The following is a 23,435-nucleotide window of genomic DNA, read 5'->3' on the forward strand; positions in this document are numbered from 1 at the left end:
CGCCCCCGCCCCGCGGCTCCGCTCCTGTGGCGGCGGAGGGGCGGCGGGCGGAGGAAACCCCCTGCGCCGCGGCGGGAAGCGGTTCCGGCTCGGCGGCGCGGCTCCATCCGGGCACTGGGGCGCGGCCGTGGGGGGCGCGGCCCCATCCGGGTCCCGGGGATGCTGTCAGGGCGCTGGCGGGGCGGGGCCGGGCTGCGGGAGACGCGGAGCCTCGGGCGGCCGGAACGGTACCCGCTCTGCCTGCTCTCCACGCCCGGAGCCGGCTCCGCCACCGCCCGCCGTCCCGGCTGCCCTCCTCTCTCCGTCGGCTAGCAGCCGCCGCAGCTCCTGGGGCTGGGCTAGTGCTCGGTGTTGGAGGCCGCCCTGGCCCGGCCAGGCCCTGCCCCGCTGCCCCTCCCAGGCCGCGGCCTCGCAGGCAAGTTGCGCATCCCCGGAGAGCGCTGAGGGCGGGGGGAGCGGGCTGGCCCCGGCCGGGGTGCCTGCGGTGCGGCGGGGGTGCGGGCTCCCCCCCCGTGACAGCCCCGGCGGGAAGGGGGCCGCCTCGCCGGCGGGGTGGGCGCGGGCGTTGGAGGAATCTGGCGAGGCCGCCTCTGTAAATGGCCACCTCCTGCTTGGCACCCGGCCGGTGGAAACCCCGTGAGGGGATTACAGGGCGCGTCGGTCGGGGTTACTCGTCTGCTTCGCCATCACTTTTATTTATCGTCGTTATGGAAGCTGACGGCTGAACTCACAAGTTTTCGGTATCAGCTGTAGATGCTTTTTCCTCATAGTTTTGTTCTACATCAGCTAAGCTATCTTTTCTCTCCAGTCAATAATTTTTTTAAGCTGGTAGACTTTTAAGCAAATTCTATAGTAGAATTTTTTGAGCAAGTATGTGGTTCATATAGTCTGGTATCTTCTGTACTGTCATCACAGTGGTGATCGTGCCATTTGTGAGGTGGGAAATGTTCTCCTAGCGTTCCGGTTCACATAGAGATGCTTATTTTCTGAAGTATGAGGACTTACATTTTGTCAGAGCTTTGCTGTAGTGCAGGTGTCTATTGTTAACAACCATAGCTCAGTGTGATGGTTATAGCCTCTCTGCTCAATAAACTAGAAGACATTCTTTATCTTCAGTTTAGTGCCTATACAAAATATTGAGAGCAGAGTGGGAGAATGCAGTTTCTCATGGAACAAAGTGTATATGTTTTTGAAGTGTGTGAAGACCATATGAAGTGTCTTTAAAATGTCCATGCATTTTTTTTTCATAAAAGATCTGACTCGGTCAAAGTTTAATTCCATATGTTTTCACTGCAAAGTTTGTTTCATCATTGTTAACATAGCAGTTAAATTTAATAACTTAAGTCAGAACCTTGTAGTTCTATTAAAGCTTTGTGCTTTTTGTATTTTTTTTTCGTATGTACCTGAAACTTACACTGTAAGACATTTTATTGCTAAGGAAAACTAGGGGTGAATTGTAATAGCCATAGAAAATATAAGACAGGTTAATTTACAAATCAGTCATGTTATGGTACAGCAACATAAAGATCCTGACTTACCAATCAACATGTAAGTGCTATATAGGCTGTTTCAGGCCAGTCAAAACCATATTTTACTTATAGATTAATTTATGTGGTATTTGGGATATATAAAAATTTCCCTTAGTGTTTTTTCTTCTTCATGAATAATGGTGAGCAACCACGAATTTTAGTTCAGTGATTTTCGTTATAAAGTGTCTACTCTGACTTTCAAGGCTTTTTACATTGCTGTTTGCATTCAAGTAGCTCAGAAACTGGAAATGCTTATGGAGCCAGAATATGATTGATAAAGCCTCTGTGAGTGTTTGAAATTCAAGTTCACTGCTGCAGCTCAGGAGATGAGGAGTAGGGTTATGGTAGAGCATACATTAAGTGTGTATTTGCATTTATCCATCTGCAGGGGTGAAAGTTGTTTGTGTTGTACAGGTGTTAAAGGAGAAAACAAGCTTGAGGTCTGTGCAGAGGAGGGGGACTGGTTAGAGGAAGGGAGTAGCTTTGGGAAATTGTGAGGCTGAAATATAAAGCAGGAGTTAGAAATGGCCGACATGATTTAAATAGTTCAACATTGAATAAGTGCTTTTCCAGTAGGTCCTGGCAAAGTTTAAATTTGATACTTCTAGTGCGGCTGTTCAGTAGTGAAATTACTGGTTTGCATCGGCTATTGCAGATTTCAAGGATATTTTTTAAAATAGAAATTTATTTTTAAAGAATTTACAATTTGTATTAGGATCCAAAGGAGTATGTTGGTTTGAAGCTCTTTTTAAATCACAGAGGCAACGATAAGCCATTTGAGGTAAGTCTGTTTTGTATCCCAGATTGCTTATCAGAAGGCACTAATAACTTTATTAAAGGTTTCAGAAGACTTGTTATAGGCATTTTTAGTGGGATAAGTACTGCAGGTAATTCATGCTGTTGTGAAACACTATGTTCCATCTGAGAATGAGACTTTGAGGGCTCAGTGAAAATGAAGATTTACAAAAGGTGGAAACTGTAACAGCATCTGTTTTTGTAGTTCATAGTATATTTCTAAGAAGACAAATCAAAGAGCTAAGCTCAGAAGAACTAGAAGTGTACATTTGCAACTATGTTTTAAAATACAGGTTTGTGTCAGAAGCCTATGGGTGCTAGCACATACCTCTTTTCAGTGCTATGAGTCTAGACAAAAGCCTAGTCTGTACAAAAGAAAACATAAAATTTATTCGTTATTAACATGTGTTAAGTTGTGTTTGTTATATGGTGTGATAGAGATGTGCAGTGGGAGAATTTTTTTCTCTGATAGTTAGCTTTAAAGTTCTTTAATACAATACAGTTAACGTGATACTGCGTATTCAAATGTAACAATGAAGTAGGGAACTGTTTGCCTTTCAGGATGATACCTTTGATGGAAATAGTGATCTTGTGTTATGGTATTTTCTAAAAAAATCTAGATTTCAAACCAGGTAAATATTATTTGTAATTTTAGAAATGTTATAATTATTTCGTTTAGGTTTTGTTCCCATTCTCAGGGTGATGATGACAATGGTAGCTAATCTGTATTAGTGACTATAAAACTAAGTGTGTGAGGACAGGTTAGACTCTCCAACTGAGAATTAAAATAAAATGGACATATTAGATGGAACCTGTGCAAATGGAAGAATGTAGGAAAAAACTCTAAAATATTCCAAGTTGTGCTGGTATTTCTTAATGCCAGCAGAGTGAGATCATAAATGTTTTGTTTAACCAAAGGCATGGTCCCTCCAGTTGAGTTTAAGTCTTGGCAATCCATAGGTGACTGAAAGGAGTTTTCCCATTTAGCATCATTTTAATGTAGTAATATTTATTATTGCAGAGGTATGAAAGATGCAACAAGATTGCATATATATGGAGATCTCATTACTCATGCCTGATCCTTTATGCTTCCCATTCTTATTTTTGCTTCACGATAATGGTGTTTTTCAGTATCTTTCCACATACAGTTTTCTCCTGATAAATAAAGTAATGGATGGTGACTGTGATTTCAGGATTTATTGTTTGGGTTTTGTATGTTTGCTATGAAACATTATCTACTGTTTAATGAAATGAGCTAATTGAAATGTATTCAAAGAAAATGTTTTCAGGCATTAAAATGTACTGATATGGTATTCATGCATTGCAAATACCACCCTTGTTATTTTCAGTTTATTTGCATGCTTCAGATGTCAGTGAAAAAGTCAGCTCAACCATGATGTGTATTTAAATTGGTTTGGCAGGAAACATGGTTAGAATATTTAAGCACTAACGAAAATAGCTGAGCGCTGATGCTCTGAATAATACAATGGAAGATATTTCTTAGTTAATTTTTAACTGAAACCTGCATTTTTAAATCAGGTATCAGCATCTGGCTTCTATTTTTACAATTTCAGAACATTTATAAAAATAAGGGGAGCACTGATGTTTATTTATTGTTTGATTCTGGATGCAGACAGCACATCACTGCAGATAGGCAAGAAGGGAGGAAGGGTACACTTCTAATATCTTGCAGAGAAAGGAAAATTCTGTGTCAAACAGAAAGTAGGGAAGCTGTTTGTAAATCAGTGTGTTACCTAAACTGGGGAGAAAAATCTCTGTCTACATTAATGACATTTATTTGTGCTAACTTATCCTGGTAAATAAAGCAAAATGGCTTTTATCTTCAGTATCTAAACAAGCACGTCAAAAGTAGGTATCTGCAATACTTAAAAATTGTTAAGTGGATTTGTTTGAAATGTCATTTATGTGTGCTCAGACTTTGGTGTGTGCCTGTTTTAAGATCTATATGCAGTCTGATGGATTGGATTATTGGTGCTTTTTTTTTTAAATAGGACCTCTTGGTGCTATTTATTGTCTTTTTATTGTTTGGTGAGAACTGAGAAAACTGAATTTATTGTTGTCATATTAATGTTTTGGAGATAGTGATGATGATGAGCTTTCTTCCCCTTACCGTGCTGATTTCATTTCACCTGTATTTATTTCAGTTTAAATGTTATAGCTTGAATTTTACCATGCTAGATGTTCTCCAAGTAAGAGCAGTGTTGTTGCCTACAAATATAGCTGAAGTCTCTTGCAACTCAAGAGTGTATAAATATAAAGACCTGAAAGATTGTGAATCTTTGTGCTGTTTTTTTTGCTTCTTAACCTCAAATGTAAAGCAGTACAGAATTTGTTGTTATGTCTGTGTGTTTTCTTGGATCTCACTTGAAACAGCAGACTACTTGAGCCTGTAATAAAGATATTTTTTTCTTGAGCTACTGTTAGTTGTTAAAAAGCTGTTGTCTAAGCCTCACTGAAACTCACCATATTTAAACTCTCACAAAGTCTTCTGACTAAACAGTTTTCCAGTATTTTAGTTCTTTATTTTAGCATCATGTTTCTTCAGTTGGTCAGTATTACCAATTCTTCAGCAAAACAGAGCAGGGCAAGATCTGAGTTTTGAGCAATTTCATATTTAATCCAAAAACCTACCTAAGAAAGTGGTGTAATATATTAGTGGCAAAAGGGCATAACACCAGCCTTTTTTTCTGTGTTCTACTTACTGGGGTTAAGTAGTTTCTGAGTTGGTTTGAAGGAAATAAATTTGTCACCATTGTAACACAGAGATATTTTTTTTTTGTTTCTTTTCCCCTAACTGATATATATTATTGCACACTTAGAGTATACTCTTATTAAATTTATGAAGGAAAAATTACAAGTGTATAGATAAAATATATTCACTTTTCTGAGTCATCTGTTTTTTACAGTAGTTCTTAATAAACTATTATTCTTTCAGCAGACCTCTTGGAAGTGTAAACAATGGAGGACGAGGAAAACCAAATGCAACCCCTGAATGAAAAGCAGGTGCCAAACTCTGAAAGTGGTTATGTGTGGCATGTCACTGATACGAATCGACTGCAGCGTTTCTTGTGTTTTGGTTCAGAAGGTGGTACTTATTACATCAAGGAGCAGAAGCTGGGCTTTGAAAATGCGGAAGCCTTAATAAGACTGATTGAAGAGGGTAGAGGTTGTGAAGTTGTTCAAGAAATAAAGACATTTAGTGAAGAAGGCAGAGCAGCCAAACAGGAGCCCCTGCTTTTTGCTCTTGCAATTTGCTCGCAGTGTTCTGATGTGAAAACGAAACAAGCGGCATTTAAAGCTGTTCCTGAGGTGTGTTGCATACCAACCCATCTCTTTACTTTCATCCAATTTAAAAAAGATCTGAAGGAGGGCATGAAATGTGGCATGTGGGGCCGTGCACTGAGGAAAGCTGTTGCAGATTGGTACAATGGAAAGAATGGCATGGCTGTTGCTTTAGCAGTTACAAAATATAAACAGAGAAGTGGTTGGTCTCATAAAGATCTTCTGAGGTTGTCCCACCTAAAACCTGCCAATGAAGGTAATAAAATTTTATTTACCTGAAAATACTGTGTTTTAAACCTTTTATATTTACTGTGGAACTATTTTGGAAACCCAAGGACCATTGTAGACTGATGATTTCTTAGTGATGGTGTCATGTAAATTGCACCTTAAGAACATGAATGTTTATATCGGAAATTGACCTGTTTATCTTCAAGGTAAACAGTTTGTTCCTTCTTTTTCGTCAATTATGTCAAGAGAAGATAAAGTAATACAATTCCCTCAATTTGCTCCCATTTGCTTACAAATGATGAAATAACAGTTTTTTGTTATTTGGGAATATCTGTTGGTTTCAAATACGTTAGGCTCCTTACTTCTGAGGAGGATAATATAGTAATTAAAACTACTGCGCTAAGTTGTGTGTGGCTGACGTTTTTTATAGCTGGTTGGCAGGTCTGAGAATGAAACCTGCTGACTCATTTGCTTGCTAGAATGATAAATGCCAGTATAAAGACGGTAATCCTACTTGGAAAATATTTTTCTTTTCAATAGGAATTGCTATAGTCACTAAATACATTACCAAAGGGTGGAAAGATGTCCAAGAGGCCTATAAAGACAAAGCAGTTTCTGGTGAGACTGAGAAACTCTTAAAGTATCTGGAGGCTGTGGAGAAAGTAAAACGCACAAAAGATGAATTGGAAGTTACTCATTTAATAGAGGAGTATGGTCTAGTTAGAGAGCATCTCCTGACAAACCATCTGAAATCTAAAGAGGTGGGTGATTATCTTTGTATTCTCTTTAGAGTAACACTTTTCAGAGTCTTAAGTCTACATTTCCATAAAAAATAGCCCTTATGCTGTTTTTGAAGTTATTTACCCAAGTAGCTAATTTAAAATAATGAAGATCTTCATACAACTTGTATGTTTATTTTAAAATACACTTACTTAATTTACAGATTTCAGTTCTTGTAGTTTGGAAATCTCACCTTTTTTTTTTTTTCCCCCTTCTCTTTCTTTGATCACAGGTTTGGAAGGCATTGCTGAAGGAGATGTCCATTTCTGTATTGTTGAGAAATTTAGGAAAGCTGACAGCAAATTCAGTGCTTGAACCACGAGGTTCAGAAGTGGCAATAGTATGTGAAAAACTGAGAAATGAGAAACTGCTAAAAAAGGTAAGAACTTTTTCATAATCGGTGCCAGCCTTTGCGGTTTTCACTCTCTTCCTACACTGTATTTCTTCAGGCAACCTCTTTACAAACTAAAAGGGATGTTCTTTGGAGGAAATGTGCAGTTTATTCTTTTAAAAAACTGCAGTGGAATACCTGCACCTTTATTTTAAAATTTGTATTTGTCTTTTCTTATTTGATCCTCCCCTCTGTTTCTGAAACTTTTATACAAATTAAGTATATTGATAGCTACGGTCTTTTCTTAAATTAGGGCAGTGGCAAGCTTTGCCTGTTGGGTTCATCCATTGCTACTGAGTCTTGTAATTTAGAGTCAGCAATACAAGCTTAAAAAGTGAGTGGAAATCACTTGTGTAGGATCCTAGGAAGTGAATGAAGAAACTAGCATAGCAGCTGAGAGGAAAAAGAAGACAGAACGAGGAGACTTCCTCCTTTCAGATTGCTTTACTATCCATCAAAGAGGTAAAATAAGAGGGAAAAGAGGGTTCCCAAACGGGAGAACAAAATTTTCAGGAATTCAATGGGAGGGAGAGAAGACAAGTGGCTTTTTCTAATAGTTTTGTGAGTTGTGGAGATTAAAATCAGAACACTTCACTTCTTCAAGACCATAGTTGAATTGAGAACAACAGTAGGTCCTTTCTGTCTCATTCCACTGCTCTTCCCTTTCTCTGGTTCTTCTTTAACCATACATAGTTACTGAGGCACTGGAGAAGGGAGAGTGTCCTGGTTTGGCCTAAACCAGGCCAATTTTCCTTTCAGTGATTTTTACTTTCAGCTAGGTCTCCTCTAGGTAACTGCACGTTCTGAAACTAACTGCATGTTTTGCAGACAGTGTCTGCTTCCAGGACTGATAACGCTCGAAGCTTGTAGTTACCTAGAGGAGACCTAGCTGAAAGTAAAAATCACTGAAAGGAAAATTGGCCTGGTTTAGGCCAAACCAGGACAGAGAGCAAAGATGGTGGCACTTCCTTGATAGAAGAAAGAGAATGGACAGGCATTCAGATTTGCTGAGGTTTGCTGCTGGTAGTGATTAATGACTGAGGCTCCCATTGAAGAAAAAGATAATAAAATGTTGATAAATGAGTAAAGCAAAGATGTGGTTTAGAATACTTAGCATGTGGCTGATTTGGTTTATGTAGGGAAAGCAAAAAAGAAAAAAGAAAATGTTTGGACTGTCTTCTTATAGTAAGAGGAAAATGAATGCTGTGTTCTGAAAATAGTTTCTTTGTCCAGTTCTACTGTATCTGATACAAAACTAGTTTTAAGTTTGTTCTTTTCCTAGCTCAGCTGCTTTCCCCTCAGCATGATAGGAACTTTCTCTTACTGCAAGCCTGTGATAGAAAATAGCACTGGACAATCATAGATAGAGCTGTGAAATTTCACCAAAATTCTGGCGATGACATAAGATAAGATTTGGAAATTGGTGGAGGATTCTGAAAAGGGAGTGAGGTCCGTTATCAGTAACTGACAAGTATCAGTTCATACAACGGCTGAGTAAAGACTGCATGAACTCTTCAAATTTAACAAATTTAAAGTAACAATATACTAAAACAGAGATTTTTGTAGTAGGATCTTATTGTTAGTTTTAGTTTGCTACTTTTTTTTTTTTTTTTTTTTTATAGAGTTCAGATTTTCAAAAACTTAACTGTTAATTTCTTTTGCCTGTAGGGTAGAATACATCCATTCCATATTTTGGTTGCATTAGAAACCTATAAAGCTGGACATGGTAGCAGGGGGAAGCTTTGGTGGCGTCCCGATGAAGACATTTTAGAAGCTTTAGATGCCTCGTTTTACAAAACTTTCAAGGTAGTATAGTTCTTCAATTTATTAAGCTTTTTAAGAGTTCTCTGAAAGCTTATAAAATTGTCAAGATAAGTTTGTTGGGTGGATAACAATTTTGAAACTTCATAACAAAAATCTTAGGAATTGGGATTTTATTAAACAAAGAATCAAAACTTCATGATACATTCAGCTTTTGGCAACATCATTGTCATAACATAACCCCAGAAAGAATAAAAAAAAGCCCCACTTCTAGGGTTGAAAGCAGAAGAAAGAAGAAATTAATATATTAATTATGTGTACCTATTTTCTTTTTTTTCTTTTTTGCTTTTAGACAATTGAACCAACAGGAAAACGCTTCTTACTTGCAGTTGATGTCAGTGCATCGATGACACAAAAAGTTTTGGGCAGCGTGCTCAATGCTAGCACAGTTGCAGCAGCAATGTGTATGGTGAGGCATTAAACTTCTTTCATTTATAACTACTTGAAGCTTGAGCTGCTATTTTGATACAAAGGTGCTCTAAAGCTGGTTAGAAATCAGAAGGAATCTTGTGTGTAATATTTTTTGGGTACAGAAGATGTGACCTTGTGCCTCACTGGTAGACCAGATGCTTAAAGCTACTGGCAAACAAATTCAGAAAGATCAATTTGAAGAAGTTGGTTTCCAGTATAAATCAAAGTGGTCAAGGCTGCTTTTTCACTTATCCTAGCTGAAAATACATTTTAATTTTTTTCAGAAACATTCATAGAATAATACAGATTGTATTAAGAAATTCTGGGGTAATTCTTGTGTGCCTTTGAGTTATCAATATGGCCTTTGTATCACAGTCACTTTCCCGTCAATTTGATATTCTAAGGCTTCTGGTGTATTTGTATTATAGAGGAGTGGAACTTTTGTTCATTTTTAAAAACGTTTAGTGTTTTATGTCAGAGGGGAGAGAAGAAACAAGGAAGTATCTTTAGTTACAGTAATTAGAGCAGTTCTTAGCTCTGATTTTTGCAATGCTTATTTGCAGTAATATTACAGAATATTTAAAGCATAGAGTGAAGCGTTGGAGCTGTGGTGACTTAAATACAAAAGGCTATGTCATGTTGTGTGTTTCATAGGGAGTACCTCGATTCAGACGTTAAAAATTCTGAATGATATAACTAAATTATTTTTGTCTTCCTCTTTCTCAGGTTGTAGCACGTAGTGAGCAGGATTCCCATATTGTTGCCTTTTCGCATGAAATGGTCCCTTGCCCAGTGACGGCTGATATGACGTTACCTCAAGTATTAGTGAAAATGTATGAAGTATGTAAAAAAAAAAAAAAACCACCCAGACAACCCCCAAAATTTAGGAAATAGCTGTTGCTAACATCAGAGTTTAGAAGTCTCAGCTGTTACATTGTATTTTCTTTGTAATCAGTTCTATTACTGTGTTTATTCTGTATACTAAAACACTGGATTTTTTTTTTTCTCGCTTTTGTTAGAGAAAGTCCAGCAAATGTCATTATTTCAACTGCTGGATATTAAACATTGCAGTTTAGAATGGCAATCCTAGGTCACACTGAGTTAGTTTGAAAATAATATTAAAAAAAATCAAACACAAAAAGCCCTGCACAAAACTGAAATGAAATGAATACGTGAACTGTTGTTTAACAAATAAGTCTCTGTGTGTGATAAAACATGAAGCTTATATAAAAAGTAATTTTTCCATGGCTTACTAATTTCTGTATTAATGTGTTCCATGAATATTTTTTTTTTCTTTTAAGATTCCAATGGGTACCACTGATTGTTCCCTTCCAATGATATGGGCTCAAAAAACTCAGACAGCTGCTGATGTCTTCATTGTATTTACCGATAATGAGACCTTTGCTGGAAATACTCATCCTGCAACAGCTCTTAGAGAGTACAGAGAGGTAAATATGCTTCTGGCTGTTTATAACCGATGAATACAGTACAAACACATACCAGTTCTAAAAATGTTTTAGAGGCTGAACTAGTTGTGGTTTTTTTCAGTAAATAATTATATATTGTTAAAAACTGATATATTCTGCAGTTAGGCAGAATTAGTGCACATATTGCACTAATTGCACATATTTAAAATCGCAGAACTGCTAAAAGGATTTGTAATTATCCTACATTGCTCGGTGTACTGCAATATCAATGAAAATCTGTTTGGTATTCAGGGAATATATTAATTTCTGCATTCTATATATAATTGATTTAATAAGTTTTTTATAGGAAGTTCTTACAGAATGAAATTCGGCTCACAGAATTAAATTTAACTTTGATGTCTGCAGTACATACCACAAAGTTTAAATGAAGTAATGAAGGTAAGCCTGTAGGGAAGCTGGCAGTAGGACAAAGTGATACTATCTTGTGAAGAAAGCTCATTTTGTTTTAAAGGGGCTACTCTAAGCTGTGCTGCTTCATAATTTTGAAATGGAACTAAGAAAAATAACTTCTCCAACCACATTGCTATTAGAAACTGTTATTTAATCAGCAAACAATCTTTTATGCTTTAAGGGAACTACTTTTTAAACTACAAAAAATTCTTTTTTTCAAGCATGTATGTATGGACATTAATCTTCACATCTTGTCCACCCAGTTGAAATTAATACCAAAAATCTTTAACTTGCCCACTGTGTTTTAGTTTTCTTAGTTGATATTAGCTCCCATTCCTAAATTTGTGCTTTAAACAAAGAGTTCCTGTACTCTGGCCTTCATGTCACTTGCTTTGCTTTATCTTACAGATTACTAACCTGCAAATTCACCTCATTTAGCAGAATTGTCCTGGCCACAGCTGTTGTTTTTGTTCAGCCAACATTTGGAAATACTTGCCTTAGACAAAAAACACTCTCGTTGACTCCTGTTAGATGATTTGATAATTATTGAAAGTTTTCTCTCAGAATGAACTTCAGAATAGCAAATGCAATGTTTACATTTGAAATAATCTGTTGACCTTAGTGTTGCAGGAAAGTTGTGCTAATATACCTCATTATATTTATTTCCATGTATTTAAATATATCTACTGCAGGTTAAGTACAACGCTAACAGGCAGTCTGCAATTCTGGTAATGGCATATCTAGTTTCTCTCAATATGCCTATTCAGACAGTGGTTTATGCAAGCAAGATATCAAGATTTGGCCCTCTGGAATGTTTAAATTACTTTATATATGTGTTCTGATGTTTTTTTTGTCCTTCCTCTAGAAAATGGGTATTCCTGCTAAACTGATTGTTTGTGGAATGACCTCAAATGGTTTTACGATCGCAGATCCAGATGACAGAGGCATGTTGGATATATGTGGCTTTGATACAGGAGCTTTGGATGTTATTCGAAGCTTCACTTTGGATTTGATTTAGTTTTCTAGGCATCTGCTCTTCCCAGTGGGTCCATTGCTGGCAACAGACTTCACCCTGGGAACTCCCAGCCAAAAGTACTTTATTAGAATATGGCACATTATATACATATCAGAGTGTTACCTTTTTGTGAAGGGAAAACAAGAAAAGCAGACGAGAAGTCTCTTTTCTCTTTTTTCCTGTTGCACACAATTTAAAATAACAGTGGGAAGTTTGCTAAAAGTAGCTACAGGGTTACACAATACATAATTTAATTTCATTTATAATAGATTATAAATACTGAGAGATTTCTAATTTTTTCCCCCGTTGCTGTGGAATGCTTGTTTGCAAGAATAAATTGATGAGTTACTCTTAGGATGGGGCAGGAAAAAAGTGGGTTTAGTATTTTGAATAATATCAGTTTAACAGCAACTTTGTTGAGAGAGATTTTTTCTTTGGGCTTTTATTAATCTTTGTATTTTAAACAAATTACTAAGGTTCAACAGTTTCCAGTTTTACACTTCAGAGGAAGTGTTTTCTGGCACATGTGAGACCATGTGACTGTGATGCAGTGTAAAAGTTACCCAGTGAAATTTTATACTGATAAAACTGGAAATGGAAAATCTTATGCTAATCTTTTTGTATCTAGATTATCATCTGGGTTTTCAGGAGTGAAGTGTAATTCTCTTTAGATCAATTGAGGGGCAGTTTCTGTACAATGCAGTTCCAGAAGCACTATTTTAGAATTAATATGCTTTACAGGAAGTTCTGAAAAACTGTTTTTAGTAGAAAAAGATCTTGGAAGTGGCTAGGAAGCCACATTCAGTCCATGTTACAACTTCGGGAAGCATCAGCACGCTTTCAGTGAGGAATATCAACGAGTGCATGTGTCTTGGCCTACTGTTGAAAGCTGAGTGGTAACAACAAGAAACAAACAGCTGCATTTTCTTCAAAAGAATGTATTCAGTGATACAGAAACAATCTTCCTAACAGGAGAGTATTTCATTTTTTAAAATCTTTTTGTAGATTAATGTTACTTCTGATTTCTTAAATTAATTCAAGCTAACATTTTTCAAAACTACCTCCAGTTTATAGTGACCAATTCTTAAAAACTTTTATGAAATGTACAGTTGCCTCCTTCATGTTCTCAAAATCTTGTTTAGGAAGTGATTGAAACTGGATTTTTTTTTTTAATTTTGTTTTTTAGTCTGATAGTAAGAGTGTGAGTAAATAAGGAGAAAGCTAGTGAATATGTTATCACTTGGGAACAGGAATTGATAGGAATTCATGTGTATATGTATTTAATTCTGTGTGTGTGTTTTTATATATATGTATATAGGGGGGAAGTTAAAAGATCTCTTTAGTAGATCACAATCTTAGAAGATGAGAGGTTTTTTAGTGATGCTTTTACAACTTCCGCTAAGACATATGTATGTCAGCCTCATTTATGCTAATTCTGGCTGTTTTAAACAGTGAATTTGATGTTAATTTGAACATAATTATGGTTTATAAAAATAACCCAATTGTGGTAAATAACATGTAAGACCATATTTTTCTGCCTAAACCCCGAGCTTTTAAATGTAAAATTCAAGTTCGTATTATACTTTTGATACTTGTAACACTTTTCATTATGCTTCATATGTATTGATGATAAATTCAAAGCTCGCATTCTGTAGGATGGAAATCTCTTTTGGTGCTAAAATGTGAGGTTACATGTTACTGAAGGTGTTGTGCTACATACTTATACTCTACCTTAATGAATAAATCAAAACAGCGAGGGAAGCCTTTTCTGACACTAAAACCATGGCTTAAAGAACTGATGGTAGGAATGTTACCTTTCAGTGGACGTGAATGTAGTTACTTCTGGACCATCACTGCTCTTACGATACAGCTCTGATAGTACGCTCGAAGAATACAGGACTGCCGCCAGCTTGTCAGGTGACATCTAGAAAAAACAAGTGTTCCTGCAAAAGCTGAGACACAGCACTTTGAGTTTGAAAAAGAAAATCAGCTATTTCTTATGAAAAATTTTTACCACTTTTAGTCTCCTTTCTAAATATCATGAAGATGGAGTAAACTCATTTGCTTAATACATGCTAGTAATTATTTCAAGTAAATGCACTGATGTTTTAGGGTTGGTTTTGGTAGTAATGTGTTTCAAATTACACAGTAGTCTCTGATTAGGGGTTTCCTTCTAAGCTAGAGATGTTGAAAATAACTGGTAGATAAGTATCTTTTGCAAGTACTTTTTCTTATTTGAAGTAGTATTTGTGAAGTAATAGGAAATATTTTGGACTAAATATAAAATGAATACTTAAACAGGTATTTCAAGTAACTTTGTGCAGTTAATTGCATAAATACTGCAAGTGAAAGATTAGACTAGTTACTAACAGATTGAATGAACGGTTATAGTGGTGTTGCATCTCTGAAAGCAGTCCAATTTAAAATACAATTCCTTGAACTAGAGTGTAAGTGAAGGTCAACTTTTAGTAGAACTTATAGAAAATGTAGCTCCCTGTGTCTATTGACACTGGTAGCTATGCACCGTGTTGAAGATAGTCATTCATGCTGGAGTACATACTGTGCTCCTAAATATTTACTGTATCTCTGTACTAAAAAGTCTTGTTAGAAATAGACTATTCTGAGTGATTTGGTTATCCGATGTAAAACTAGCACAATCATTTTGTCATCTACTTCTCCTTTAAGATTTTCACAGAGAGGGGAAACTGAAGTAAATGCCGAGAACTGAAACTTTGTAGTGTGTTGACCTTTGTTTCTACTGTTTTCTCTCTGGTTTTGTTATTATCTTACAGTAGGGGGCACAGAAGAATGATGCTGCATATCCGTTTTCCATAGACCGGATCTTTTTTATCTGCCCATATACTGAATTTTAGGGGACAGCATGACTCGTTTGCCATAACACAAATTTGTCTTGATTGTAGTCTTTAGTTATTAAACTGGTAATTTCCAAAACAATATCTGGACATGTAAAGAGGTAATAATTACTGTAATGCTTAAAAAAAAAAAAAGTGAGCTAAAACACAGTTGCTAAGCTTAAGCATTAGTTCAGTATACAATGAATAACCTACCCTTTCACCAAAGAGGAGACACTGACTCTTTCAAGTTAATAGTGTTGTTTGCATTGGAGGAACACTTTGACTAACAAAACAAAAATGGGGCTACAGTTGTGCACTGCAGTTTGCCAGTAAAAATTGAACAGGGACAAGTTTAAAGATAGTTAATTTTATTCAAAACATTATTTAAAAAAAAGTCTAAATGCAGAGTGCAACTGTAGACAGGGTGGATGCAGGTTTTCTGATAGCTAGCAGAATTAATAGGCTTTCAGTTTGACTGCCATTTCACTGTGACCCCCTTAACCATTCTTAAGTATTAGACTATTATGTCTAAGACTATAATGTTCAGGCACTTTAGCTTTAAGAAAGAAGAAAAGGATGTAATGGTTGGAAGCACAGCAGAGGTAAAACATTCTTCTGTAATGAAGGGCTGTAACGAATGAACATCAAAGGTCAGGTGTCTTCATGGAAGGGATACAGTCAAGAATGTGGAGAGGGCAGACGGCACTCAGGATTTCCTAAAAATCATGCAGTGCATACATCAGCATTGTGTAATAAATTGAATGAAGACAGTAATAATTTTGCCAAGAAAGAGAATTTCGTGTCAGCAATTTTAGACCTGTAGCAAGGAAGAAGAGGGTTTGGGATGCTTGTAGAATTAGACGACAGGCAAAAAATGGGCTCTTTACTTACAATCCTGTGTGTTTAAAAAAGAGAAGTCTAAAAGTAGGTGTAGATCTGAAGTCAGCAGGGCCAGTCTAAGTGCCCACTATGTGAGGGCCACTAATAACTGGCCCTAAAATATCTTGCTGCCTAAAACCACTGTTAAACCTGTTTGTTAAACATAAATCGTTAGGGGGGTTGTGGTGGTCTTTTTCACTGTTGTTTAATTGGGGCCCATGAGTGGGTATGGTTTTAAAAGGCTATTGAATGAAGTATATACTCTTGGCTTAAAAAATACACCAGCAGTTTTGGAAATGTATTTTAATAATGGCTCTGTCTGTAAAAACACTAGGAAAATATCTTTCTCTGTTGCAAAATGCTGTGCTGCTTAATCACGTGCCTAACTCATAGCCACCGTACCAGAGCATTAGTATTTGTTCCATTTATTTTGTTTCTTGTATAACCTTTTTGCTTTGCCCTTCCTCTTCTCTGTTAGTGTTGGCTTTTTTCTCCTTTTCCATCTCCTTGTCACCTCAGGCCTATACTTGAATCTCTTTTCACATACAAGCTCTCGTCCATTCCTTTTTTTTTTTCCTCTGTTCTTCTGCCTTCTTTCTATCATTGAGCATGCTAGCTTAGCTAAATAACTTATACCAGAACTGATGTCATAGTATTTATCTTAATTTAAAAAAACTGGATCATTTTTTTCTTTCCTTTGAGTATATAAATGTCTTATAAAACATTTAATTTGCTGTATCAGATTTTTGGTAAAACTTTGTGTAAAGATCAGTGACAAAAGTATACTTTGTTTATTTACAAAAATCCAACATCTGCCTGTGAATGGCTTTATTTTTATAAAATAACTGCTTAAAATTGACTTTTCAAATTTAAAGCTTCTTTCTAGAATTAGTTCAGTGTGTTGGAGCTTTCCATTCTGTTAAATATTATCAAGCTGCTGTTATATGCAGAATTAGGGAAACATTTAAATTAATACTCTGGATAAATGGGCAGCTTCTTTGCAGTACTCATTAGAGAAAATCTTCAGAGAACAGGATGTTGAAGTAAACCTAAGCAAAGAATCATTTGTCTTGATAGCGCTTTTTATCTTTTTTGTAAGCATTTAATCAGTTTATAGGTTTATTTGGCTATTTGCAGTGGTCACAGTGGACAAGTATGCTGTAAGCAAGCTGTTCTAATAACTTTATTGCTGGAATGGTAGAGATTTCATCTTACCATGGTAATAGTGTACAACATTGCTGAGTAAGAGTTGGGGGCGGGGGGGAAGGTAAAACACTAGGACAGTGTATTATGTGGGTGCTGCTCTGAGAGCTAGGATTTAAGATTAGCTAATTTCAGCAGAAGGTGTGGAGTCTTTAAATATGTGTGCTTACATTTGGATTTATAATTTTGATACTATAAAGCGTGGTTTTAGGTATTTCTGCATTCTGAATTTAAGTTTATATATTTGCATATATATATATGTGGTATGTTGAGAACTTAAAAACACTTCATTAACAAATAATGAATACAAATAGCTGTTTTCCTAATGGTACCAGCTTCTTAGAGTTAAGCACAACTAGTTACAAATAAAATGTCTTTTCTATTACATTCTCCTATAAAAGTGCAGTTCTACTCTTTAAAAATAATTCTCTATGAAGAAACAACAGACGGGCGCATTCACAGCTCTTAGTTAAATAACTTGATGGTTGTTCCCAGCTTCTCACGCTTCTTAGGAGCGTGGTATTTAAGCTGGATGAGCAGATATGTCTTAAGTACAGAATCTTTTAGTGGGTGATTTTTAACATTCAGATCCCAGGGGAAGCATTATTTTAAGACAAAGAGCTTTGTCCTGGAGACAATGCTAAGCAAAAGATATGGAAATTTTTAATTACTATTTTTGAATCCCTCCCTTTCCGTTTTCTAGAGTAGAACCACACTTTCAACTGCCATACCATGTTTAACTAACTTAACATGGCTTTGTGCCATACAATAATGAAGGCACTGTCTTGCTGCTACTTTCTATTAAATGATACAAAATTACTGAGAAACTATTTGGATGGGGAGCCTTAATATGGTTAAAAAGAAACGATTAACCCTTTGAGTGCCTTAAGACATACCTTCTTTAATAAACGGGCACTCACTTGGACCTGCAGGTATACAGCATGTTTTCTCAAGTGTTGGAATAGAATATTGCCTTAAGTGACAATGCCCTGGGATTTCTGAAACTTAAAACTCAAAGGGTTTACACTACGGTTTTGGGATGTTTTTTTAAACAGGGAACAAAATGAAAAGGTCTTTGAAAAATTCCTTTGCATACTATTATTATTTTTACATGATGGATTTACCAGCTTTCAGGTGCAAAATTATTGTTAATCTTCTGAGAAAACATAACTCACCTAAGAATTCTACACAGAGAAAAGGAATACTGGGTTACCACTGTATGTGCAAAATAAATTGCTTTATTAAGTATAAATTTAGGCAGAGATGCACATTTGTGTGTGTTTACCTTGACGAGTGTGTCCTAGTAAACAAAATTTTTATAAGGCAGTGATGAAACTAGCAAAATATAGTGAACTGTAATAATAAAAATATAACGAGGTCAGTGTGTTTAATTACCTCATTACACGTTAAAGATGCACAGTGCAGGCAACTGTATACTAAAGCCTTTCTGCAAATGATGTGGTTTAAACTTATTTCAAACCCGCATCACAAAAATGAAGCTGCCAAATTCAAATGATACTCTTACAGTCCTAGTTATCTGGAGTTGAAGATGAATGGGATGCTTTTTTCCCATGAGGGGAAAAAAGTAGTTTAGGCACATGCAGTGCTGAAAGCAATGGAAATAACAGGAGTCTTATTCACAAGGAGTAAAAATTCATTGACTAATGTTTTTATTCTAAACTGTGCACCTTTAGTAGTGTAATGGTCCCTTTTACTGAAGAATGGGATATCATTTTCTACTTGCATATGAACTTTGTTGAAATAACCAAGAGTCTTGGCATTGCCTGGTCTGGTTGTGGATGTACATTGTACTGAAGCTATGGAATTTTAGACATTTCTTTTAGACATTTAACTGCAAGTTAAAATTGCTAGTAAACTGCATTCTGACTGTAGAATTTAAGTACTAAATAAACTCTATGCATATTAGACCCATTTTACTTAGTCTTAAGTTTCATAATGGCGTTGGATTGATCATAAGATAGTTTGCAGCTGCACAGTTTAGTGACAGTGAGCAGTCTGGCTCCCCCAGGATATGCCTGAATGACACTGTATAGACTGACACTTCATAGTGCAGAGCAAAGATGAAAGCAACGACCTACCCCTCTAAAGCTGCAAGAATCTTTTTTTTCCCCTTTCTGTAGCAACTGGACATACAATTTGGTAGCTGGGTGATCAGACACTGAAATGTAAGAGACGCAGACATGCATACAGCAATATCACTACAAACTTGTTTTGTTTCATACTTTCTTCATGATTACAATTTGACATTCAGAGAAGAATTAAATTTAAAGGAACCATTAAATTACACTGACCATTTATTGTAACTCTTGGAACAAAGCTAGAAAGTAAGCTAATTTGCAGCAAAAAAAATACAAGATTCTTCTTGTACAGTCTATACTTCTCCAAAGCACAGTATTGGGATGTAACAGCAATAAAATGACAACTCTGTCTCACGCTTAGAGCCTCAAGAGTTACATAATGTTTTTTATTACCATTTTGGTTGTGGTAAAGCTGAGGCAAGGACACCAAGTAATTTGCCAGGCCTGTGAAGTCTGTGTTGGGGAATGATCTATGAGTCAGAAATCCCTGGCTTGACGTTGTTGAGTCCAGCTGATGCAGTGTATCTTTGTGATCTTTCAACTTGTCTGAAATTCTGTTTATACAAAGGAAGACTAAGCCAAGCTAGATGGCTGTTCAGAGTTTTCTTTTCACTTGACATTGATGAACTAATGGAAGCAGTTTGCCTTCCTCATGAAGCTTCTGAGTATCTGTAGCACCTCCAACAAAAGTCCCATTGACAAACACTCTTGGGACCTATCAAGAAAATGCAAATTGCATTAGTTACTTCTTGGAAAAAAGATGAAGCAAGCGCATATGGACTCTAGTATACACACAACAGTTATGTTCTTATATATGCATATTTAATATTACTGTACAACTCATAAGTTTCCGTAATATTCACAAAGATGGGAAACTTTGTTCACATGCCCCTCAAAAGTGGGATAAAGTCACTGTATGGGAGATTGTAATAAATTAAAATAATTGAGTCAAGTGAGACTACATAAAATTAAGAAATTACAAGGTGTTAAACATAATGGATTAAATATACCTATACAAATGAAAACTGACTTTAATAATTCAATTATCTTAGTGGCAGTACAGAAAAGATCACCTCAGAGGGATCAAGAGGAAGAGACGGTACAGAACTCTCCTGCAGTACCTTGTCTAATTTAGGAGCTTGTATCCCAAGTTTACTTGTCTCAAAAAATGAAGAACTTGATATGGTCGTAACCCATCAGGAACATGAGCAGTTCTTTGCTTGTTACATGTAACAAAATATACTTACTGTTCTGCCACCAGTCATCTGTTCCAGAATGTCTTGGAACTGACTTCCATTTGTATTCATGTCCAGTTCTACAGCTGTATAATTTACATTCATACCCTCAAAAAGTTTTTTTGCCATTTTGCAGTAGGAGCATGTTGTTTTAGAGAAAATCACCACACAGTTGTCTGAAATAATGTCCTGTATGTTCAAAACAATAATCAAGTCAGCGTGATTTTGTTTTTAACTCAGTGTATTTTAACAGTATTGAACAGTCATGAAAACAAATACAGAAGTTTAAAACCCGCTAAATACAGGAAAATTGCTCTCTATAAAACGCTTTCTGAGGTATTTTTAACAGGTAAAACCATGGAGTTGCCAGCCATGCTACAGCAAGGCTGGCTGCTTCTGAACAATCTTCCAAAACACTGTACCTATTCTCAGTTTTTTAAGGTAAAGTGAAAAGCTAGTTTAGCTTCTACGTTTTCCCGACTTCTAAGCTAGAGCCACAAGAATCTTAAGGTGAGGAATGAACTATTTTTCTTTAAAACAGGGAGCAGAACAGTGACTTCCATCAAGGCATCTGTCAAGAAGATACCATCACCTGCATAGTGAGTGCAAAACATATCCACCCCACAATTGGGTGGGCCTCAATGGTGGCCTAGCACCTCCTTCAGGGATGCATCCCATACTTTCACACCAGAATACAAGTTGCTTCCCACCTACCATGAAAGTCAGACTCTCGACTGCAAAACGTGCATGTGCACTCGGTCAGATCCCAAAAAGCATCTGTGCACAAGTGCGGTAGGCAGTGAGGCACAACTTCAGCAGCTTGCAGAACCACAAGGAAGATAAAGTGCCTCTTCCCACTCCACTTAAGCTTCAGTAAAAGCTATGCTCTATTCTTGGAGTAGAATACCTAGAAGCAGTTAAACTTAGTATCTAACTTTTCAGGAACGCTGTGATTTTTCTTCTTGTGGGAGTAGAGAAATGGAGGGGATTAACGATCTCTACCAGAAGCACTGCTGGCACCTATGAAGCTGTGTGTCACCTGCACTTGACTACAAAACTGAGCAGAATGATTGTGGAGCGTGTGGTAAGACTGGCGTGCAATGGTACCAACCCTGAATCCTCTTTTACTCTGCATTCAGAGACCTAGTCTGCTAAACAAGCTGCATCTCCTTGAATTATTTAGTACAGCTTTCCCTGTCTGTAAGGCAAACGGGATGGGCCGGTGGCAAGCAGAGTGACAAAAATGGTTCTGAGTGGGAGAAAGAAATACGCCTATTACTTTACTGTAAATTCAAGGTGATTTCAGTCTGTCATTTAGTATCAGTAAATTTACTTAAAAAAAACCCCTTACTCTTCAAATATTTACTTTACTTGATATCAGTCATTTTACAAGGTTTAATCCCCAATATTGACAGCAGTACTGAATTTGAATAGAGGTCTGAAAAAAACATAAACCGGATACAGCCTAGGAAGATCAGGTCCCAGGGCTGTGGATGAACAGTGCTGCCAGTATTAATAAACGTTAAGAATCAGGTTCAACATGCAGAACTATTTACAGCATTTCTTTGTGTAAATCAGAAGAATTGTTAAATACCTATGGCTTTTAGAAATGTTAAAAATAAGTAAGAATTCCATAAATAATGTTACCTGTATTTGATTCACAGCAGCATCATTAGACAATCTTACAGAAGTAGGCAGACTATTCCCCATTCTAAAACTAAAGAGAAATTCAAGTCAAATATTCAAGCTTTCAAACAAATAACGCATTTTACAGTTCAGAAATTAAAAGGTTGGTTTCGTACTGTTTTCTTTAAATATTTAATGTGATTTCTCCATTACATGTACGTTCACTTCAGGTGCAATACCGACAGTCATACTAGTTCCTACAGGCCCGCAGGAAGGTGAAAATAAGGAGCCGGGTGTCGCGCTGTAAGAACACCCGGAACGGCCGCCTTGACACGACGAGTTCCTTCTTTCTCCCCAGCGACAACACAGATACAAGCGTCAAATCTGACAGCGGGCTGTACTCACCGTCACAACCCGGCTCTAACAAAAGGGACCACGCTCGTTTTCATCAGCGGAGCAGGTCCCGCGGGCGCGCTGACCCGAGGCCTGCGCGTCCCGATGCCTGCCGGGCCCCCCCCCGCGCCCGAGCGGCCCCGGCACCTGCCGCGCCGCTCCCCGGAGGACGTGCGTTCAAAGGGCACGAAAGCGGAAAGCAGGCCCCGTCCCCTCGGGCTCGACCCAGGCCCGAGGTCCCGGCGCCGGCGGAGAACCCCCGCTTCCCCCCCGCTCCCACCGACCGACCGACCCACCCGCGCCGCAGCCCCGCCGCCGCCCCGCACAGCGCCCTCTGCAGGGCCATGGCCGCCAAGAGGAAGGGGCGGGGCTTCTCCGCAGTCCTCACGGCGGTCCAACCCCGTCCGCAGGCCCCCGCACCGCCTCCCGGGAGAGCATGGGGCTGGCCGCCGCGCTGCCGGTGTCCTGAGGCGCCGTTGCCGGGCAGCACCGCCCCGCCCCGCCCGGGGCGGTGGGTCCCTCAGGTGAGGGCCCTGCTTACGGCGGCAGCGGCAGTGCGGGAGGTGAAGGCGGCCCAGCGCGGGCTGCTGCGGGGAAAGGAGCGGCACAGAGCGGGGAAGAGAGCGGTGCGGCGGCGGGGGCAGCTCCCAGAGGCGCTGGTACGGGGCGGTGCTACCAGCTTAAAGGTGGCGACAGGCTGTTTTTCTGAGGAAGAACCGCTCTGGATTTGCCATGTGGGGGTAGTAAAGGCGCCCCGAAGCGCTCCTGTCTGCGAGACGGCGGGGAGGAGAGGGGCCGGAGGTGGGGTGGCTTTCCTGGGGGCCCCGGAGCGACCCCTGGGCTGGGCCTGCCTCCTGCCTCCCGGGTGCTGCGGTTCCGGCGGTGCCTTCGCTTCGTCAAACGGAAAACGAATTGTGAATCTTCTCTGTCAGCATTTCTGTTGCCTATTTTTCTTTACGTTTCTTTCCTGCGCTGCAGTTACTCAAATAGTCAGA

The 23,435-nt window shown here is 38.2% G+C and overlaps 2 protein-coding genes across 8 annotated transcripts; one reads left to right on the forward strand and one right to left on the reverse strand.

The window, feature by feature from the left end:
* The first annotated feature begins 2 nt into the window (after window positions 1-2).
* On the forward strand, window positions 3-21,477 carry RO60 (Ro60, Y RNA binding protein). Of its 5 annotated transcripts, none has more exons than XM_068416943.1 (9): window positions 3-415; window positions 5,281-5,883; window positions 6,396-6,616; window positions 6,868-7,014; window positions 8,695-8,832; window positions 9,140-9,256; window positions 9,985-10,098; window positions 10,560-10,706; window positions 21,364-21,477. In XM_068416943.1, the coding sequence occupies exons 2-9, from the start codon at window positions 5,304-5,306 to the stop codon at window positions 21,445-21,447; spliced, it is 1,548 nt and encodes a 515-aa protein (XP_068273044.1). In that variant the 5' UTR covers window positions 3-415; window positions 5,281-5,303; the 3' UTR covers window positions 21,448-21,477. The 5 variants fall into 5 exon arrangements, with proteins under 5 accessions (XP_068273044.1, XP_068273045.1, XP_068273042.1 ...); XM_068416944.1 differs by lacking the exon at window positions 21,364-21,477 and adding an exon at window positions 20,963-21,139; XM_068416941.1 differs by lacking the exon at window positions 21,364-21,477 and adding an exon at window positions 12,001-19,024.
* Window positions 19,302-22,817, reverse strand: GLRX2 (glutaredoxin 2). 3 transcript variants are annotated; one of them, XM_068416947.1, is made up of 4 exons: window positions 22,737-22,817; window positions 22,069-22,138; window positions 20,434-20,610; window positions 19,302-19,901 (listed from the first exon to the last, which is right to left on the reverse strand). In XM_068416947.1, the coding sequence occupies exons 1-4, from the start codon at window positions 22,784-22,786 to the stop codon at window positions 19,782-19,784; spliced, it is 417 nt and encodes a 138-aa protein (XP_068273048.1). In that variant the 5' UTR covers window positions 22,787-22,817; the 3' UTR covers window positions 19,302-19,781. The 3 variants fall into 3 exon arrangements, with proteins under 3 accessions (XP_068273048.1, XP_068273049.1, XP_068273050.1); XM_068416948.1 differs by lacking the exon at window positions 22,737-22,817 and adding an exon at window positions 22,453-22,699; XM_068416949.1 differs by lacking the exon at window positions 22,737-22,817 and adding an exon at window positions 22,224-22,312.
* Window positions 22,818-23,435: the final 618 nt, after the last annotated feature.

The sequence above is a fragment of the Nyctibius grandis genome, chromosome 21 (genome assembly GCF_013368605.1).
Source record: "Nyctibius grandis isolate bNycGra1 chromosome 21, bNycGra1.pri, whole genome shotgun sequence".
Lineage (NCBI taxonomy): Eukaryota > Metazoa > Chordata > Aves > Nyctibiiformes > Nyctibiidae > Nyctibius > Nyctibius grandis.

What these genes read in the sequence shown, in the direction of transcription:
- RO60 (XM_068416941.1), top strand. Translation starts at nt 5,304, where the DNA reads ATGGAGGACGAGGAAAACCAAATGCAACCCCTGAATGAAAAGCAGGTG. An exon ending in ACCATCTGAAATCTAAAGAG is followed by an intron (nt 6,617 to 6,867) that starts GTGGGTGATTAT and finishes CTTTGATCACAG; the next exon opens with GTTTGGAAGGCATTGCTGAA. An exon ending in TTGCAGCAGCAATGTGTATG is followed by an intron (nt 9,257 to 9,984) that starts GTGAGGCATTAA and finishes CCTCTTTCTCAG; the next exon opens with GTTGTAGCACGTAGTGAGCA.
- GLRX2 (XM_068416947.1), bottom strand. Translation starts at nt 22,786, where the DNA reads ATGGCCCTGCAGAGGGCGCTGTGCGGGGCGGCGGCGGGGCTGCGGCGC. An exon ending in GCGGCGGGGCTGCGGCGCGG is followed by an intron (nt 22,139 to 22,736) that starts GTGGGTCGGTCG and finishes ATTTCTCTTTAG; the next exon opens with TTTTAGAATGGGGAATAGTC. An exon ending in CTGCTGTGAATCAAATACAG is followed by an intron (nt 20,611 to 22,068) that starts GTAACATTATTT and finishes TTGAACATACAG; the next exon opens with GACATTATTTCAGACAACTG.